Source organism: Xenopus laevis, chromosome 3L (assembly GCF_017654675.1).
Source record: "Xenopus laevis strain J_2021 chromosome 3L, Xenopus_laevis_v10.1, whole genome shotgun sequence".
NCBI lineage: Eukaryota > Metazoa > Chordata > Amphibia > Anura > Pipidae > Xenopus > Xenopus laevis.
Window position 1 is genome coordinate 38,136,512 of NC_054375.1, and position 21,931 is coordinate 38,158,442.

Here is a 21,931-nt window from a genome sequence, read left to right on the forward strand (position 1 = left end):
TTGGTGGCGTATGCGCAGTACAGGGATTTACCGGTAAGGGTCTACTGCGCATGCGCCCTGAAAGTCACAAAGTTTCCGATTTCGGCTGCCGAACATTGCTGCCGTAACCTCAACAGGAGAGGAACTGCACGGAGCGGTCAGTAACAAGTTAGAGGTATTTGCCCGGGGGGGGGGGGGTAGGTCGGGAAGGGGGGGGCAACACAAGGGAGGGATTTTAGCGCCAAAGGGGTTGAATTCTCCTTTAAATTCTGATGCTAGCTGCACTGGTTTCTGTGCTGTTATGTAGTAATTATCTGTATTTAATTACTAATCAGCCTTATATTGTGACATCTCTATTCTATGTGTACTGTATATTTTGTGTGGGTCCCCGAGCTCAGTAAGTGACAGCAGCACAGAGCATGTGCAGTGAATCAGCAGAAAAGAAGATGGGGAGCTACTGGGGCATCTCTGGAGACAGACAGATCTTTACTGCTAAAGGACTGTGCTTCCTTTGGGCTGGTACAGAAGTCCAAAAACATTATGTACAACATTAAACTTTAGTTCACCTTTAAGGCATTTACTTTCTACCCAAAGCCGGCTGAAAAATGCTGATCACTGATTGGTTGCTATGGGTTACTCCCCAGGTTCAGATTGATGTGGTCCTCTTTGACGGGTCTGCATAGATTTTCCTGAGGCCCTCCTTGAACACCCAAGTTCTGGCACAAAATCAGTTTGAGTGACTATTTACGACTCGTGTGAATGCCGAGAAGTGTTGCAGACCATAGTGTTTGCTCTTTGCACTTAATGAGCACCTCTGATGAAAACAATGTTTCCTCCACTGCAGGTGTAGGTTATGGAGCAGAAATGGTTTTAAAGATTTAGAAACATTAATACAACACATCTTCCTATAACTATGAATGCCTGAACAAATAATGTTTGGTCTGGGAACTAGACTTAAATGATGGCATGGTATAGATCTCCCACAAAGTCATCATCATATTTATATAGCGCAGCAAGTTATGAAACGTGTTGACTCCAGTACAGGAAGAGTTCCCAAAACTGGCCAAGGGCCTCAACACCCACTTTAAAGGAACAGTTCAGTGTACAAATAAAAACTGGGTAAATATATTGTATGTGCAAAATAAAAAATGCTTCCAATATAGTTAGCCAAAAATGTAATGTAAAGACTGGAGTGAATGAATGTCTAACATAATAGCCAGAACACTACTTCCTGTTTTTCGGCTCTCTAACTCTCAGTTAGTCAGCAACTTGAAGTAGACCACATGGAACATAACTGTTCAGTGAGTTTGCAATTGATCCTTAGCATTCAGCTCAGATTAAAAAGCAACAGTTATGACCCATATCCCCCTTCCCCCTCAAGTGATTGATTGGTTACTGCCTGGTAACCAATCCGTGGAAACAAAGTGAGCTGCAAAGCAGGAAGTAGTGTTCTATTATGTTAGACATCCAGTCACTCCAGCCTTTATACATTACATTTTTGCTAACTAACTAAATTAGAATTTTTTTTTCTTTTGCAAATACAATCTATTTACCCAGTTTTACCCTGAACAATTCCTTTGTTTAGTTTCAGTTTATGAAGCTAAATTGCCTGCTTCATGTAATCTGCATATAACATATGTGAACTACTAATTTTTATTACTCTGTATTTTGATCGTAGTCGTAGTCTAGCAGAAGCCTGTTCCGATGGAGATGTTAATGCTGTTCGTAAACTGCTTGATGAAGGCAGAAGTGTAAATGAACACACAGAGGAGGGAGAAAGTCTTCTCTGCTTGGCCTGTTCTGCTGGATATTATGAGCTGGCACAAGTAAGTTGATCGGGTTAAGACTGCAGTGATAATGTGGTAGAAGTCTGGTGTAGAAAATTATAATTGACATTTATTTTAAAAATCACTGCTGGCAGAAAACAATATGATCAGTTGAGAAGAGATTGTCTTCCTGTTACTTGTAAAGGAAGAAAAATGTTAATTATAAAATTATTAGACCAAGTTAGTCATAGTTACAAAATTTAGTTTATTACTTTTGTGTACTTATTCTAATTAACAGAATATTTTTGTAACCAAAACAGAATTTGAGTTGCAGCATGTTTAGCTTAACATAGTCATTATGAATGCATTCACATTTTTAAAAAAAGGCAGCTTATAAGTGAAACCACCATGCAGTTTTTAAAATGAATCCTGTAGGGAAGTCTATTTTGTAAAAGAGCAATTAAAAGAACCGAAAAACTCTGCCTATTCTCTTTATCAAAGATCCATTGTATTCTATTACCAAGTCTTGAATGTATTATGTGTTTTACCTTTACTTTGTCCCTCTCTTTCCTCACCTATCTGCAACATGTCAGCCTTTCAGATAAGCTGTAGTTTATTACACAGTGGGCTTGTGTGTGTGGTTTGGTCATTTGAAAATACCCATTTGCTCCCAGCGTGGCTCATAAGAAGCTAACATTCGAATGTTAAAAATAGCAAAAAAACTCAGATATTTCTTAAAACAATTGGCAATTGGAAAAAGAATATTCAGCACGAAGCCTGAACTTGTGTTGAACAATGAATTATATCCGAAAACCCTTTATCCAGAAAGCTCCAAATTACAAAAAGGCCGCCTCCCATAGACTCCATTTTCTCCAAATAATCCAGTTTTTTTAAACTTTCCTTCACTGTAATAATTAAACAGTAGTTTGTACTTGATCTAAACTAATATATAATTCATCTTTATTGGACGCAAAACCAGCCTTTTGGGGTTATTTAATGTTTACATGATTTTCTAGTTGATTTAAAGCAGACCTGTCGCCAAGACATAAAAAACGGTATAATAAAAGTCCTTTTTAAATGAACCATAAAACCCAAATAAATTTTGTTGTTAAAATATCCAGTCCAGTTATAAACTATTCTACAAGTCTCGGCTGTCAATCATACATTACCTGCCCCTCCTCTATGCCTTAGGCATAGGGGTGGGGCAGGCAATTACTTTCACTTTCCATTCTGCACTTCCTAGATGTCACTGCTCTCCCCACATACCCCCACCCTCCTAACGATCTAATTGTATATCCAGTGCATAGACATGGGTATCAGGTGCCCCATTCTGGCTCATAAACAAGATTTTGGGATGGGGCAGAGTTTGCCTTTATAACAGCGTATTCAAAAGGTAACCTTCATGTCTGCTGCGATTGTGAATTCCAAGACTAATAAACACAAGATTTCAATAATTTTTATATAGTTTAAGTGAAATGTATCATGCTTGACTAATATAATAAAATAGGATTTGGAATGATTTCTTAAGGCAATAGGTCCCCTTTACGGTATGGAGATCCAAATCATGCAAAGATCCTTTATCCGGAGAACCCCTGGTCCCGAGCATTCTGGATAACAGATCCCATACCTGTACTGTATCAAAGTAATTAAATACGAATAAAGTTGCTTCCAAAAACACTAATTCAATAAGGTCGCTGTTCATATCAGATAATGTTATAACCATCAAGTATTGTCGATTTTTTTCAATAGAACACTATGGGGGGGGGGGGTCATTTACTAAAATCCCATTTTCATCTCATTATTTTAATTAAAACATTTAATTGGTTCTGGGAAAAACCCCAAAAAATTGTGTGAAAAATCTTATTGTATTTTTTTAAGGCTTTTTCCCAGAATTGTGCGTATTTTTAAAGTTTTTGCCTGAAAAGCCCAAAATTATTGGATTTTTGGGATAAACCCCGTACGGACCATGGTAGCTTCCAGTTTCTATAGTAACCTCTGCCATTGACTTATACACGACCTCGGCAGGTCTGAGATGGTTGATTTTTGCATTCAGGCTTTTTTCAGCATCGAAAAATTTGAGTTGTGCCCCAAAAAGCCTGACCAGATAAATTTGAGTTTTAAGTAAATGACCCCTTATTTGTTTGTGTTGTATCTATCGCTGGTAGTCTTCAGTCATCACTGTTGCTGTGGGGACAGAACAACACTAGAACTGGTAGTTAACCTGGGCAAAAACCTGCTTCTTTGGGCTGTTAACAGTGATTTTATTTAATTTTTATGAATTCTCTGCTATAAGGATAACTAGAACGGCAGCCACAAAGCTTGAAAGTTAATTAACTCTTTGATTAGAAACGTGAACAAACATTACACATTATTGTCTCTGGCATAAATACAAACTTTTATTTTATATGACGGTGTCCCCTTATTGAAAGTGTACTGCTTCTGTTGAAGCAAGAGTTGTTTGAATTTGTCCTCTCTTGTACTAAAGCATAAACCACCTTACTTTTGTACTTTTCCAGGTGTTGCTTGCTATGCATGCAAATGTTGAAGATCGAGGAAATAAAGGTGACATTACACCTTTAATGGCAGCTGCCAGTGGGGGTTTTGTTGATATTGTAAAACTGTTATTGGCTCATTCTGCAGATGTGAATGCACAGTCATCGACTGGTAAGTAGTGTTTACTGTAAATCGTAAATGTTTTTTAGCTTGTTTCCTTTCATGTACAGGTATGGGATTCGTTATCCGGATACCTGTTGAATAGAAAGCTCCAAACTACAGGACAGCCGTCTCCCATAGACTCCATTTTATCCCAATAATTAAAATTCCTTTTTCTCTTTTATAATAAAACAGTAGAGGTAAGGTGCCCATTATCCAGAAACCCATTATCCATAAAGTTCCGATGTGCAGAAAGGCCACCTCCCATAGACTCCGTTTTATACAAATAATCCAAATTTTTGAATTTCATTTTTTTTTCTGTAATAATAAAACAGCATCTTGTACTTGATCCGACTAAGATATAATTAATCCTTATTGGAAGCAAAACCAGCCTAGATCCGTTATCCAAGCATTCTGGATAACTGGTCCCATACCTGTACCTTGTACTTGATCCCAACTAATATAATTAATCTGTATTTGAAGCAGAACCAGCCTATTGGGTTTATTAAATATGTAAATGATTTTCTAGTATTAAGGTATGACGATCCAAATTATGAAAAGATATACTGGATAACAGGTCCCATACCTATATAAAAACATTTTACTGTATGGACATCCGTGATTCCTCAGATTGAGGAATTTCTTATAGTCCCTTAGGCTGGCAGAGTCATTTAAACACGCCTTGTTTCATGTTGAAGTGATGGTTTTTGGGACTTAAAGTCTCTCTGCTTTCCAGAGGATCTGCGCACCGCTCACCATGGAAAGCAGATGGACTTCAGTGTTCTATGCACATGACCTCAGCCAGTTGCATAACAGAGATACTTGAGTCTATTCTAGTTTTGCTGATTAGTTTAACTGGTTCCTGAGAAATCTGTGTTTGAGTTGGGCATCTAAAAGGGAAACTAGATGGGAAATCTGATTGCTAACTTCACATCATCGGTGAACGATTTTAATGATTAACTTTTCTGTAAAGCACTGCAAAATAAGTCTAACTATGTAATTAGCGGAAGGTTACTTTCTTGCTTGTAAAATATTGAAGAGTGAATTCTAGTGGAGGTTCGTAGCTGGTAGCTGCATTTATTGCAAAAGCTGATAATGTAATGCTAAATATAGCTTTTCTTCCAATTTATATAGGTAACACTGCTCTTACGTATGCATGTGCTGGCGGCTTTGTTGATGTCGTTAAAGTTTTGCTAAAAGAAGGTGCTAATATAGAGGATCACAATGAAAATGGGCACACCCCTTTAATGGAAGCAGCTAGTGCTGGGCACGTAGAGGTGGCAAGGGTCTTGCTAGAATTTGGAGCAGGCATCAACACGCATTCAAATGAATTCAAAGAAAGTGCCCTTACGCTGGCATGCTATAAAGGTAAGGTACAAATGTTATTTGCATAAAGTCATAATTTTTCAAGCAGAACTTTACACAATATAAGGAAGCAGTTAAGAGCGGTACTGTAAAGCTTATTGCAATCGAAAGGGGTGTTTTATTACCTTTCTTTTTTTTTTCTACATTACTTCTCCTGACTTATAGCAGAAGCCATTTCTCTTCTTCCAGTCAAGACTCCAGTTGTTACAAAGCCTTTACATGGTCTTGGATTTACAGACCTGTGAAGAAGCATAAAAAACATTTTGGGAATTTGGAGTCTTGGCTGCAGGAGGATAGCTGGCTTCTGATAAACTTTCAAAAGTAATGTACAGCAGAGTAAGGGACTAAGACTCCCCTTTTAATGGAACCTTGTCTATAAAAGACAGCAGTGCGGCATGCAACATTCTTTGCACACTTGAGGCGGTCCTGCAACCATCAGAGAAGGGTGCCGATTGCTCTGGCAGCAATGGGACATCTGTCTGTAGCTCTGATGCAGCACTGTAAATGGGGGAGGCACTGACAGCTGTAGCACTTTAACAGTTTATCCTCCTGCAGATTTGATATAGAGGGACAACTGCAACACTTGTGGGGGTGGATGAGGAGGGGGAAGGGGACTATTTAAGAGATTGAAGCATTTCTTCTACAGGGGAAGTAGTAGGAAGGTTCGGCCAGACTATAGTGTAGTCTCTTTGCACAAAGATTTTTTACACTAGCAGAAAAAGTGGAAGATGCTTTATCAGTACTGATGAAAACCATTAGAGATTGCATATTAGATTGATAACGCGGATTGCAGTTAACAGTGGTGTTTGTCCCTTCCTATTCATTTGAGTTTTTGGCCAGTTTTTCTCCAGGTGTTTATTTTGCTGGCTTGCAACATTGTGGTTGGAGCACACGCCTTTCAATAGAGATTACATTTCCAAAAATGTTGAAACCATTAAATATGTATGTGCATATTTGAAGACTGCTTAGAATTACATTTTTCATTTTAGTGTTGGAAAAAGTTTTTGGGTGGAGGATCACTTACAGGAGCTTTAGAGTCAGTGCTAGCTCTGTGTTATGGTGAGCCATAGGTGTTCCATAATGACACCTCTGCTATTGGAGCGATAATTCTGCTGTCAGTGGTATAGAGGTGCACTCTGGGATTAAACTGTAATGGCCATATAGCGGGTATTCCTTTAAAAAATTGCTCCGTTTTTCTTCTCACATTATAATTGTTCATTTGTTTTCCCCCCTCACCCCCAAAACACACTCCCTTCTCCGTGAAGTGCTATCAATTCTTAATACAAATTATTCTTACGTTGAAAAAGGCATATTGTTGCATTTTCAAGGGAATAAAAAACTTGTTTTACTAAATCTACTTTGTTATGCCTCTTAACTACGAATCTACTTTGTTATGCCTCTTTGTACATCCTTCAAAATATTACACCTTTGTCATTCTCATGAATTAAAGTTCTAAATTTATCAAATATGCCCTACTTGTCTAAAAGACATGTAAAAAAAATAGTTACAATATGTATATACATCATGATAGTGGTCAACTTGTTTTCATTTTGTAGGCCATTTAGACATGGTTCGATTTTTGCTGGATGCTGGAGCTGATCAAGAGCATAAAACTGATGAGATGCACACTGCCTTAATGGAGGCCTGCATGGTAAATTGAATCATATTAGGATTATAATATGATATACAGTTGAATCATATTAGGATTATTTTTATGTGTTTTACTCCTCTTCATGTTGTGTCATCTGCATTCAGTTTCAGGTGGTTCTGTGGGTAAAGGCTATAGAGAAGAATGGGGTCTGTTGACTCTTATTTTTCCATGTTATAGAACACACAAAAATCCAATGTATGGGATCACTGGACCCTCACATGCTCCAGTGTTTAAAAGCTCTAAGTCTGCGTGCTTGTGTAAAAAATAGTGAATGAAGTACCCCCTCTTGTAAAATATAAGGCTATTATAAGTTACCGAGACGTTCCATGAACATATAAAAGGCCGATGTAATGGAACTCCGAGGTGACGGGCTAATTTATTATAATACACAAGTTTCAGTAAGTAATGTGACATGACATCACTAAGCTCCCATTATAACCAATGACATCACTAAGCACCTTTTATAAGGATATAATTTACAGGATATTCATGGCTCTTGTGTATTATAAACTGATAAAACTTTATTAACCTTCTAAATGCTTCGATTTAAATGTAGGGTATGTGAGAATGATACTATGCCTTTTGATATTTATTTTAAATCCACGTGAAAAATTGCTTACCTCTGCATTAATGAAAAGCCAACGTGTTTGCACCTTTCTGAGGGTGTCAAAAATATTATCTTCTGACTTGTTTGTACTAGTCAAAGGTAATAGAGCAATAACAATATTGCTTATATATATAATTATATAATATTTCTTACTTTGCCCCATTCTTGTCGCAGTGAGATAGTATAAAACCCTATGTCACACCTACAAATGCACTCAAAGCAGCCATTTGTTTTCTGAGCATGTGGTCCGAGGAACAACTTTTCACTTTTTTTGTGAGCCAAGTGGTCAAGTTTGTGTGTTAAAAATAGCTTTATGGTACAGCTTCTCACCTGTTTGGGCGTTAACCATTTTTAGAATTTTTAGGCAACAGTGGAACAGCACTACAGTTCTAAGCTAAATGGAATATGGTTAGATAAGTTATTTTAAATGTTAACATACAAAGAATTTTTAGAACACGTATTTTAAACATATTGATTCGTCTTTAACTTCCTGTTTCATCTTCTTTCCCTATATATACAGGATGGCCATGTGGAAGTAGCACGTTTACTGCTAGACAGCGGTGCTCAAGTAAACATGCCTGCAGATTCTTTTGAGTCTCCTTTGACTTTGGCAGCCTGTGGAGGTCATGTGGAACTTGCTGCCCTTCTGATAGAAAGAGGGGCTAATTTGGAAGAAGTAAATGATGAAGGTTATACACCTTTAATGGAAGCTGCACGAGAGGGCCATGAAGAAATGGTGGCACTCTTACTTGCACAAGGTATCTGAATTTGCATAATATTAAATCCAAAGTTCGAGTTTATCTACTGTCTTGTAGAAGCTCTTTTGGGCAATGCTCTCTTTACCTTTTGTTTTAGTTATTAAACTTATGCTTGACAGCGGTCAACACTATTGTTCCTACCCACAAGAGTGAAATAGTCACCACAAAGTACTCTACAATAACACTGTTACAATCAAAGCAAATTCTAGAATAGAAGAAGAAAAAAACAAAACTGTCTGAAAAATGAAGCGGATGCTGCACCTCTCAAACCACAGAGAGCCACATCTAAAGACTGTATTGCTTGTTGGCTTCAGCTTAGCTCTGTAATTGCAAATCCAGGCTAATAAAAGGACTAGACAAAAATGCTATGCATGGGAGAGTTAAAAGTTGGAAATTGACTTTATTCTTGCTGTCCAAGAGTCCCACATTTGGAAGGGGGGGGGATGATGTGGATGATCCCCAGACCTTTTGGCATTATATTTTGTTGCTGAACTAGTCAGAAATAGAAATTGCCACAAATTCTTTACTGTACTAGAATTGGAGAATGTTCTGTCATTTTATCTCTAAACTTAAGTGGATTATAACTGTGTTATGCAGCAAGATGATGAGCTGAAACACAAAAGCAAGTCAATACCTGAGTGGCTGTTGGGTAACAAATAGAAACATTTTGGATTGCACTCGTTGAAGTCGTTATTCGAAAACCAATATGTTAGATGGTGTGGCAGGACCTAAAAGAATCTGTACATTCACATTGACAAAAACCTTTCTGATAGGGATGCACCAAATCCAGGATTCGGTTTGGAATTTGGCCTGGATTCAGCCTTTTTCAGTAGGATTCGTCCGAATCCTTCTGCCCGGCCGAACCGAATCCTTATTGCATATGCAAATTAGGGGCTAGCAGGGAAATCGCATGACTTTTTGTCACAAAACAAGGAAGTAAAATTTTTTTCCCCTTCCCATCCCTAATTTGCATATGTAAATTAGGATTTGGTTTGGTATTTGGCCAAATCTTTCATGAATAGTGAATTCGGTGCATCCCTACTTTCTGATTTAAAGCAGTTCTGGAAATAAGAATCGATTTATATTTAAAAAAAAAAAAAGGGAAACTGCTTACTTTGGTTTCCTCCTGGTACTCTCCCACACTCCAAAAACTTACAGGCAAGTTAATTTGCTCCTGATAAAATTGACCCTGATGTCTGTAATATGATAGTGCCCTTAGATTGTAAGATCAACTGGGGTAGTGAATGATGTATATTTATATTGTAAACTGTTCACAGCCTTGACAATATGTCCAGTGTTTATTCACTGACATTCAGGTACTGGCACTGCCTAACCATTTTGTCTAGATCTAACCATGCCTGTATCACATACCAGAATAAAGAATAACTAAAATAGAGAATACATCAGTGTTCGGAAAGTAGCTTAAGCTAGAAATTTCATGGCATTCTAAACCAAAAAAACAGATACACTTTCTTGATTTGTGGCTAGTGATCATCAGCAAGTTGACGGAGACTTGCCTGCCATTCATAGTTTATACTGGTTACATAGCCACCACATGACCATGTAGGAAACCAATTTATTACCGAGAATTAACCAATTTTATTAAGGCAAAGGATACTTTGGAAGAAACTTTAAAAGTTAATATCCCAGTCTGAGTTCCCCCTCTCTTGTCATAATTCCCTGCACTCTGCACAGAGTGTCTTGTTACTGCTAATGCCTTTTACACAGCCTCCCTCAGGTTATGCTTCTTCAGTGGCTTTGTGTATTTACTTTAGGAATGTTTACATATGGCAGGGGAGCCTCTGGCTAGCACACCTATGCTGCTGATAATTTGCACTCTACACTAGAAATTCTAGTTACAGAAACAAGGCTCTTAAAGGACATGCAAATGCTTTTTCTTTGGGGGGGGGTGCTAAAAGGTTAAAAATAGATTGCCATTGTTTTCCATGGGTTGGTGCTCCTTTTAAAGAAGGAAAGGGCTATTTACTTGCCAAAAGTTAGGCACTACTAAGGGATTATATATACTTACCTCACACTCTGGGCCGGTGCTCCTATCAGAAGAAATAGCTGACTTCTTTGTTAAAGCGCGAAAACCCGAACTTAAACGAAGAAGTCGGCTATTTCATTCTACTGTGCATGCGTCTGCCCCAGGAAATTTGAAGAAATGTGATGCTCGCTCGAAGAAGCAGTGCAGTTTTCTTCTGATAGGACCACCCGGCCCAGGCTGAGAGGTAAGTATATATAATCACTTGGTGGTGCCTTACTTTTGGCACCAACAAGTAAATAGGCCTTTCCTTCTCCTGTACAGGAAATCTGCACCAGCTCTTCGAAAAACGACCTAATCGATGCATCGTCGTCGCCTTGCCTTTAGATCTTCATTCTAGTGGCGATTGCGCACATTCACTAACGTTTGGCAGCTTTAGGGTAAGGCCACACTGGGCGTTTTAGGGAGATTTGGTCGCCTGGCGACTAATCGCGTCGTCTTTGCAGCGACCAATCTCCCCAAACGCCGGCTCTAATCACACGCGGCGATTCGTTTTCCGAAGTCGCCCGAAGTTTTGCGGCCTTACTTGCACTTCTGCTTTAGAATTAAAATATTTAGTGGTCAGCCAATTTTCCCTTGTTCTCCTTGGTGATGCAGGTTACAAGTACAAGCACATGTATAACTGTTACGTAACCACTGTTACTGATATTGCATATGAATGTTATCACTGGTCATTTTACCACAGGATATAAAAGGCATTGAGAGAAGTGGAGGAGGGCAGGCTATTGCTAAAATGTGGGATCCCAGTTGTACCTACATAAATACACAGTTTAAATAAACATTTAAAACATATTTTAACTAAACCATTTTTTTTATTGTAGGGGCCAACATAAATGCACAGACAGAAGAAACACAAGAAACTGCTCTTACCTTGGCGTGCTGTGGTGGATTTTCAGAAGTGTCCGATTTTCTCATCAAAGCAGGGGCAGACATAGAACTTGGCTGTTCTACACCTCTTATGGAAGCTGCTCAGGAGGGGCATTTAGAGCTAGTGAAATATTTGTTGGCAGCAGGTATGTATTTCATAATCAGATCTACACTGATTTTCTTTGTATACAGGCATGGGATCCGTTATCCAGAAAGCTCTAAATGACAGAAAGGCGGTCTCCAATAGACTCCATTTTATCAAAATAATCTACATTTTATAGAATGATTTCCTCTTTCTTTGTAATAACAAACCAGTTCCTTGTACTTGATCCCAACTAAGATATAATTAATCCTTATTGGAAGCAGAACCAGCCTATTGAGTTTATTTCTAGTAGACTTAAAGGGATACTTTCATGGGAAAAGGTTTTTAATAGTGCTGCTCCAGCTTACTTCTGCCCTGAAATCTGTTTTTCAAAAGAGCAAACAGATGTTTTTATATTTAATTTTGAAATGGGGCTAGACATATTGTTTATCACCTCCCTTCCTTCCCTTCCCCCCCAGCCGCCCATCAGCAGAACAATGGGAAGTTAACCTGGGAAATCTAAGAACAGCACTCAATAGTAAAAATCCATGTCCCACTGTGACTCCTTAAATTACTCAGAGTAGGATAAACCATAGCCTGTCAGAAAGCAGTTCCATCCTTAAGTGCTGGCTCTTTCTGAAAGCACATGACCTGAGATGGCTGCCTACACGCGAATATTACAAGTAAAGGAATGAAATTTTACATGGTAGAGTGAATTATTTGCAGTGTAAAGCGTGTCATTTAGAAATAAAAACTACACCATAAAAATCATGACAGAATCCCTTTAAAGGAGAAGGAAAGGTTAAAACTAAGTAAGCCTTATCAGAAAGGTCTATCTAAATATACCAGTAAACCCCCAAAGTAATGCTGCTCTGAGTCCCCTGTCAAAAGAAACACTGCAATTATTTCCTTCTATTGTGTACACATGGGCTTCTGTATCAGACTTCCTGCCTTCAGCTTAAACCTGATTGCCCTGGGCAAGAGCATGCTCAGTTTGCTCCTCTTCCCCCCCCCCTTCTCTACTGTAATCTGAGCCCAGAGCAGGGAGAGACTCAGGCAGGAAGTGATGTCACACCACATTAATGCTGCAGCTCCTATCCTAAACAAACAGAGAGTTTCTAGAGCTTTTTACTCAGGTATGGTAAAAAATTCTACAGAATAAATATAGCATTTTAGCTTGCACTATAGCAGCTAATCTATTGGCAATAAAATGCCTCCGTAGCTTTCCTTCTCCTTTAAGGTATGAAGATCTAAATTATGGAAGATCCGTTATCCAGAAAACCCCAGGTCCCAGGCATTTTGGATAACAAGTCCCTTACCTGTACTATAGCATGGTAAATATTAAGGCAACTGTGGAGATGAAAAATGAATCCTTTTTATATAGGAGCATTTTTCAAAATATCTGTAAGGTGTTTGAAGGTGTGTAAATGCTGTTTTAAAACTGCACAAAATACTTGTTTCTCTTATCAGTTGTCGTTCTATTCATTTTAAGGCGCAAATGTACAAGCAACAACGGCTACAGGGGATACAGCTCTGACATACGCATGTGAAAATGGTCACACGGATGTTGCTGATGTCTTGTTGCAAAATGGCTCTGATTTAGTAAGTTTTTTTAAGGACATTTTCTAAATAAAAGCGATAGCCTCTATTATTTTATGTTAATTTGGCTGCATAAACTGCTGCTGTACAGTTTGAATGATAAAGTAGGCTAACCTGGTTTCATTGTACTAGTTAATTTTCAAACTGTAGCTAAGCATGGTCAATGACTTTAGAATACTCTCAAAAAATAAATAAATGCAATTAAAGCAATAAATTTGTATTTTCAAATGTTTGTGCTAAATATTGTTTTAATTAAATTTTGGTTTTAGATTTGTGCTGTGGCTGGGAAGAAGAAACCCCTGTTAACTCAAATGAAAAAAAGTGCAAAAAAAATATCCGCTTAAAAAGTTTACTACAGTCATAATTAGCTAGTTAGCTAGTTGTGTAGTGTGAATTGCCATATTCTTGGAAAGCATTTGTCTCCACATTTAATGGGGTTTGGTGTAAATATTATCTTCTGCGAGTACAGACAAAATGGGTGACTTGTTAATATCTATAAAGCAGTGCTGCCCTTTTGTTAAAGGGGTTTGTTCACCTTTGAGTAAACTTTTAGTATGATGTAGGGAGCGATATCCTGAGACAATTTGCAACTGGTTTTAATTTTTTATTATTTGTGTTTTTTGAGTTGTTTAGCTTTTTATTCTGCAGCTCTCCCGTTTGCACTTGTAGCAGTCCAGTTGTTAGGGACCACATTACCCTAGCAACCATGCATTGATTTGAATAAGAGACTGAAATATGAATAGGAGAGGCCTGAATAGAAAGACGAGTCATAAAAAGTAGCCATAACAATACATGTGTAGCCTTACAAAGCATTTGGTTTTTTTTTAGATGGGGATAGCTTGGCAAATAATTGAAAAAAATGAAGGACAATTGAATAGTTGTTTAGAATTAGCCATTCTAAAAAACATACTAAAAGTTAACTTGGTAAAGTTAACTTAACCACCCCTTTAACTACAAATCTGTTTTTTTAAGGGTTGATCTTTGACATCCTTGATCCTTCTGTATATTTTCTTGCTAAACGGTTGGTCAGTAACAAGTCAGTTGGTCGGACACATGCTTTAAAGTTTATCCTTTTTTGTGCAACTATTATGTATGAATGCAGATTCATTTCCAACAAGCCATAAAACAGTATTTCCTAGCTGTCTTTCCATTCATCACTGTTGCTTTAATGCTTCCTTTGTTGCAGCACTAACACCAAAAAATTAGTGTTTTAAACTAATGAAAATATAATGTACTACTCCCCTGCACTTGTAAAACTGGTGTGTTTGTTTCAGAAACACTACTATAGTTCATATAAACAAGTTGCCATGTTGCAGCCATTCAAGCACAGGATACAGTGCCTTGCAAAAGTCTTCACCCCCTTGGCATTTTTCATGTTTTGTTGCCTCACAACCAGGAATTAAAATGGATTGTTTAAGAGTTTGCACCATTTCATTTACAGAACATGCCTACAACTTGGAAGATGGTTTATTTTTTTTTTATTGTGAAGCAAACCACAAATAGGATAAAATAACAGAAATGTTCACCCCCCCCCCCCCCTAAAGTCAGTACTTTGTAGGGCCACCTTTTGCGGCAATTTCAGCTTCAAGTGGCTTTAGATAAGTCTCTATGAGCTTGCCACATCTTGCCACTGGGATTTTTGCCCATTCCTCAAGGCAAAACTGCTCCAGCTCCTTCATGTTGGATGGTTTTCGCTTGTGAACAGCAATCCAAGTTTGACCACAGATTCTCAATTGGATTGAGGTCTGGACTTTGACTAGGCCATTCCAACACATTTAAATGTTTCCCCTTAAACCACCCAAGTATTGCTTCAGCAGTATGCTTCAGGTCATTTCCTGCTGGAAGGTGAACCTCTGTCCCAGTCTCAAACCACAGACAGACTGACACAGGTTTTGCTCAAGAATATCCCTGTATTTAGCACCATCCATCTTTCCCTCGACTCGGACCAGTTTCCCAGTCCCTGCTGCTGAAAAACATCCCCACAGCATGATGCTTCCACACTTAGATTGCACACAGGTGGGCTTCATTTCACTAATTATGTGACTTTTGAAGGTAATTGGATACACCAGGATTTTTAGGGGCTTCGTGGCAAAGGGGGTGGATACATATGCACATGACAATTTTCAGTTTTTTATTTATTTATTTTTAATTATTTTTTTATATATATTTACCTTCACCAACTTGGACTATTTTGTGCCGATCCATCACATAAAATGAGATTAAGAAACATTTAAATTACAGTTTGGAATGTAACAAAATAGGTAAAAAGCCAAGGGAGGTGAATACTTTTGCAAGGCAGTGTACATACTAGATTACAGATAGGGTCTGAAGGATCCCATTGTATACTGCAGAGCTTATCTGTTATCTGCTGTGTAACCTTTGCCTTTCCTCCTTTTTCAGCTTTGATTGGCTGCCCCCATGACTACACAGCAGCTTGTTTATATAAACTATTGTAGAGTTTCTGAAGCATCACACCAGTTTTATCAGTGGAGTACGACAGTATATTATATTTTTATTACTTTTGGTGTTACTGTTCCTTTAATCGTTTGCTTTTTCATTGATAGGCTACTGATTCAACCATCATGTTCAACCTCATAGTTTAATGAAATACAAACTTGCAGTAGGCCAGTAGACTGAGCAGGTTCTTTGCCTAAACTGAAAATAAAGAGTTACATCAAAGAACATGGACTTTCTTTGCTTTAGAACAAAACATTCTGTACAGTATTGATAGCCCAAATCTTTGCTTTACATTAATTCCTCTATTTTTTTTTTGTTTTTATTTATTAAATAGGAACATGAATCTGAAGGGGGAAGAACTCCACTAATGAAAGCTGCAAGAGCTGGTCACCTTTGCACAGTACAGTTTCTCACTAGCAAAGGTATGTAGTAATTAAAAGAAACCAACAAGGCCATACATTTATTGATTCCCCTATATCATCTATTGCTGTGAAATAGCTTGTTATGTGTGCAGAACATGCAGCTCGTATTTTTAAGTGGAGCCTTCTATATTGTTCCCTTTAGAAAATGTAACTTGCCATTAGCAATTCTATATTGATACATATGTATTCTGGTAAAAGACATTTTCTTTACCTGGCCATTAACTGTTAAATGTTCAGTAGATTTTATAATCTGTGCTGCTGGTCCCAGTTGCTCTAGTCCCACATTGGCACATTAAATGTTCCCTATTAAACCACTGTGTGAGTACTTCATGTCCAGCTACCTGCATTTATAAACTGTGATCCATGATAATATCTGGGGGCATCCTGGTAATTCTGTTGTACAGTCTTGACTGGATACTGAGACCCTGTTATAATTCTGCTTTATTGGCCCATCGTTTTTCCGTGACAAACGAAAAAACTGTGGTTTATAAAGAATTGCCTGCACAGTATGTAGATTTCCAACACATTTTTTTACATGTTTAATGAAATTAACCTCCTAGCATATGCAGTATTCACTCTTTATTTTACCTTTTATTTTCCACTTCTAGGTGCTAATATAAATAGAGCTACTGCAAATAATGATCACACTGTGGTATCACTTGCATGTGCTGGAGGTCATCTTGCAGTTGTTGAATTACTTCTAGCACATGGTGCAGATCCAACTCATCGCTTAAAGGTAATGTTTTTTTGGGGGGGGATGTTGTTTTTTATGTCAAGGTTCTTTATTTTCTGTTATTTAAATTAGAGCTTTCTGAGTTTGACAACTTCAACACCAGGCTGAAGGGTATTGCAGACATATATGTACTCATACAGATCAAAGGCTTAGATACATAATCAAAAAAAAGTCTGAGCAGCTTCAAGCTAGTGTTGCCTTTGCATCATACATTTGCCGTTTCCATCAAGTTACATTAGATATTTCCCAAGATTTTTGCATTCTGCATGTTGGGGGTGCATTTTATTGCCTCGCAGATATTCTGCAGAAACATAGTAATTGTAGATGGTTTACCAGAGACAATTGACCATATTAAACAGTTATTTTTATTTTTGTTACCAAATTGCTTAAAAACACATTACTCATGTTGATCCAGCTTAATTGCAGCAAAATGCAAAGGAAGGCAGACGACAAATCTCTTTTGCCATTGCCATTTAGCTTCATCTTGTGTTGCAATGAATATTCATGAAGTACATGCACAGAGATGCAACCTGCATCTAGTGTAAAAAAAAACCCAAAAATTCCATACTATATACTAGAGATGCACTGAATCCAGCATTTGGTTCATTATTCGGCCAGGATTCTGCAGGATTCGGATTTGGCCGAATCCTTGTGCCTGGTCGAACCGAATCCTTAAAATCATGTGACTTTTTGTCACAAAACAAGGAAGTAAAACATTTTAGCCACGCGCTCAGCTCTCTCGCTTTCCCACCCCTCGCTGATTTGTATATGCAAATAAGGGTTTGGTTTGGTATTCCGAATCTTTCACAAAGGATTTGGGGGTTTGGCCGAATCCAAAATTGTGGATTCCTACTATATACATATGATTCGCTTCACACAAAAAGCAGAACACATTTTCTATTTATTGAGTGTGTTTACTGTATGACAAAGTTTGTTGAATTTAGTTGCTGTTTAAACAAAAAACAATGAAATATTGCAAACAATGACTTTATATTTCTTTGCACATTTTTTCTTGAAAAGGATGGCTCTACCATGCTAATAGAAGCAGCAAAAGGTGGCCATACTAATGTTGTTTCCTATTTACTGGATTATCCAAACAACATTTCATCAGTCCCAGCAACAGATATGTCTCAGATGACTCCACCATCTAATGATCAACCTCCGGTAAGGCATTTTATAAAATTAATATTAGTTCAGGGCTACACGTGTGACTGGTTGTCTTCCTCCCTTTGTTGCATAGAGGGTTGTGGGGCTTTTGAAGCTTGTAAAGTTAATATTTCATGCAGACGTGCTGCTGAATGTACAGTATACAATCAACACTGCTTTTTTTTAAGAAAAGGTTTTAATTTTTGTTTATAAACAAAAGCTCATGCATTAAGAATAATCTTGTTTTATACAGGGTTCAAACAAACATGGATGTTATTAAATTGTTATCGTTCCCTTAAGAAGGAAGTATAACATTAAGGATCACCCTTTGTAGTTAAACACAGATGTAAGGTAGTAAATAGAAATGAAAAGGAAAACTCACAAATATAATATCAATGTGCAGTGCAGTTTTGGTCTCCTGTGCTTAAAGGGTATAGTATTGAAATAGAGGAATGGAAGCTCTCATTGAATATTCCTTTCTTTTTTTTCCCCCTCAGATTCCACGTGTACCTATAAATACATTGGCAATGGTGGTACCCCCTCAAGAGCCTGATAAAGCTCCTGAACAACTTGCGACAGAAAGAGGTATGTACTTAAGTAGAAATTGAAATATATCTGTAGTACAGGACAAAGTACACAATTGAGTTATTGTTAGCTTGTCCCACAATATGTACTATATAACCAAAAGTATGTGGACTCCCCTTCTAATTATTGGAATTATAGCTATTTAAGCTATAGCCATTATTGCAGACACGGGTGCCGTTACATCATAAAATGATCCTTTTGATAATGTTTCTTTCTGCCTTGTAGCCACAGTTTGGGGATGCTTTCTCTTGTTTTTGCAGGGAAATAATCACATGAACACAAGGCTCTTACAGAATTGGAACAAAACTGATCACTTGTGAAATTGCCCAAGATCAGTGCCAACCTCTTAGATATGAAAGTGCACATATTTTCTCTAAGTCAGCTTGGGGGACACAGGGACCTTGGGTATAGCTAGTACCACTAGGAGGCAGGACACAACCACAAAACAAAACTGACTCCTCCCTCGCTGGCTATACCCCCAGCAGGCGGAGCCTGAAGCCAGTTTGAGTTGTGTCCTCAGGAGGTTAGGACGTTTTTTATTTTTGCTACTCTAAAAGTCAGCTAAGCTGACACCAGGGGCAATGCAGACCCTTTACACAACGTAAAGGCTCTAAATGCTACCCCCCAACGTGGGAGCCTGTCTCCGGGGTCATCTTGTGCTCTGGCACAGACCATCCAGCTCACAGAGTGTCTCCCTTCCTTGCAGGAGGAGCAAGTGCTGGCTGGCAGACAAGGAGAGCATTGGATCCTTTGGGCCTGAGGTAAGTCTGTTTCCTCAGCCCCTATCCTCTCTCTCCCTCTCAGGCACAAGAACAATGGACCAGGATTCCTCTGCCTGGCCATTCTATCTATAGAGGAAAGGTCTCTACTCCCCCCTTCACTCACTTCAGTTTTCCCTGCTAGGACTCTGAGGGGCATTTCTATCAGGGCCCTTAGGCCCCTGGTTGTAAGGGTGACAGGCGCTTACTGGCGCCATGCGGCACTTTTCACTTCTTTGTGACTCGGTGGGGGAGCGCCAACTTTGAGCGGCGCTTCCTTCACTGGCGGGGAATTACGTTGCGCAAACTCGCGCATGCGCAGTACGGCCTCAGACGCCAGGCGCGTCTCCTCTCCGTGCGTGCCGCCATTTTGGATTAAGTGGCGCACCCTTTGCACGCATTTCTCAGAAGCTGAGAGACAAGGCACAGCACGCAGGGACACAGGGATCTCCTCTGTCTTATCCAGGTTCCAGACCAAACTACTCCTCCTTCCCTGCCTACTCCACCGCAGGTTAGCGTGTAGTTCTGCCCTCTGGGGGTTGGGAGGCTTCCCTTGACTTAGCAATTAAGCTAACTTGCCACCTTAGCCATCATCATGTCTGATGGGCCAAGTGAGGGTCTCTTTTCCAGGGCTGCACCCACTGCCTCTGTTACCTATTTAGCCTGTGCCAAATGCTGCAAACGTCTCACACGAGGACACAAGGATCCTCTATGTGTTAATTGTAAGTCTCAGGTTACTGAACCTCCAGTATCTACTCCACCTCAGAATCAGGCTATTCAAGGGGAATCCCCAGCTTCTAGCAGACCGGCTTCCCCAGCCAGGGAGCAATCCACTCCAGAATGGGCATCCCAATTGGCCACCGGAATCCCCAAATTAGCTCAGTCCCTGGACAAGCTGCTTGCCCGGCTAGATAATCCTAGACAAAGGTCTTCTAAGCGCAGGGCCCCCTCTCCGTCTGATGACGACAGTATTTCTCCTCCCAGGCACCAGTCTCCTTTCCCACCAGACTCTGGGGACGAGTACCACTCAGACGGTGAACTATCTTGTGGTTCCGGCCATGACGAGGAGGACTCCCATAAGTTCTCTTCGGAATCTGTTGACTCACTGATTTCATCTGTACTGGAAACTCTTAACCTACAAGAAACAGGGGCCACAGCTGAGTCCTCAAAGGCTCTTTTCAAACGACACAGTAAGACATCACCTGTTTTTCCTTCACATTCTCAGCTTGATCAAATTATTCAACAAGAATGGGACAAACCAGAGAGGCGCTTCCAAGCAAACCGTCGATTCCTCAGGCAATATCCCTTTGCGCCTGATATCACCGACAAGTGGTCATCTCCACCATCAGTCGATGCTCCTGTCTCTAGACTTTCCAAAAATACAGCATTACCAGTCCCTGATGCCTCATCCTTCAAGGACTCTATGGACAAAAAATTAGAGAGCTTACTACGATCCGTTTTTTCTGCCTCTGGTTCATCCCTTCGCCCAGTGATTGCCATAGCATGGGTCAGCCGGGCCATCCAATCCTGGTCCGATACTCTCGTTAACGCTATAGCGGAAGGAGTTCCGCGCCACGAACTTTCTCAACTCGCCTCACAAATCAAGGAGGCAAATGACTATTTATGGTAAGCTTCACTTGACGCAACACAAGTCATTAGCAGGTCCTCTGCCCTCGCCATTGCAGCACGAAGATCCCTTTGGATGAAATTATGGTCTGCCGACCTCTCCTCCAAAAAGTCTCTTACATCCATCCCCTTCAAGGGTAAACTCCTCTTCGGGCCCGACCTCGATAAGATTATTAGCCAGGCTACTGGAGGTAAGAGCACCCTGCTGCCACAACCAAAGGCTCGTCCCACCTTTCGTAGAGGAAAGTTTTTTCGTACCTCCCAAAACAAGGGTTCCAAATCTTCTCCTCCAAGAACATCATTCTCAAACAGGGGTCGTTTCGGGAACAAGCAGAGACCTTCCTGGCAGAACAGGAAACACGTCCACAGATAAAACTACCTCAGCATGACGCCATGCTTCCAAGACCAACTCCTGTGGGGGGGAGATTAAGACTTTTCGCAGATACGTGGGTCACACTCATTCAAGACTCATGGATTCACGAGGTCGTCACCCGAGGATACCACCTGGAGTTTTCATCTCTTCCCCCTCCACGGTTTTTCATGTCACGATTCCCACCAGGATCGAACAAACAATTGGCATTCCAAGACGTGATCGCCAGTCTTCTGCTCGCAGAAGTTATTATTCCTGTTCCTCCTGCGGAGCGATTCAAGGGTTACTATTCGAACCTTTTTGTTGTTCCCAAAAAAGACGGATCTGTTCAACCTATCCTAGACTTAAAAGAACTAAACAAATTCCTCCGTCCTCGGAAGTTCAAAATGGAGTCCTTACGATCCGTCATCACAGCGATGTCTCCGGGTCAATTTCTCATGTCTCTCGACATAAAGGACGCTTAT

The 21,931-nt window shown here is 39.5% G+C and overlaps 1 protein-coding gene across 3 annotated transcripts in view; it reads left to right on the forward strand.

Annotated features, from left to right (window-relative positions):
- LOC108710905 (ankyrin repeat and KH domain-containing protein 1) overlaps positions 1-21,931 on the forward strand; it is a 72,512-nt gene that overhangs the window by 11,453 nt on the left and 39,128 nt on the right. For all 3 annotated transcript variants that reach the window (XR_005966251.1, XM_018252109.2, XM_018252108.2), the window contains exons 4-14: positions 1,658-1,805; positions 4,262-4,409; positions 5,532-5,765; positions 7,319-7,413; positions 8,541-8,778; positions 11,644-11,835; positions 13,264-13,373; positions 16,162-16,249; positions 16,858-16,985; positions 18,003-18,146; positions 18,626-18,713. Coding sequence is in view for 2 of the 3 variants with exons in the window: in XM_018252109.2 (XP_018107598.1) it covers positions 1,658-1,805; positions 4,262-4,409; positions 5,532-5,765; positions 7,319-7,413; positions 8,541-8,778; positions 11,644-11,835; positions 13,264-13,373; positions 16,162-16,249; positions 16,858-16,985; positions 18,003-18,146; positions 18,626-18,713 (1,613 nt within the window). In the remaining variant the exon portion in view is untranslated. The remainder of the gene's footprint in view (positions 1-1,657; positions 1,806-4,261; positions 4,410-5,531; positions 5,766-7,318; positions 7,414-8,540; positions 8,779-11,643; positions 11,836-13,263; positions 13,374-16,161; positions 16,250-16,857; positions 16,986-18,002; positions 18,147-18,625; positions 18,714-21,931) is intronic.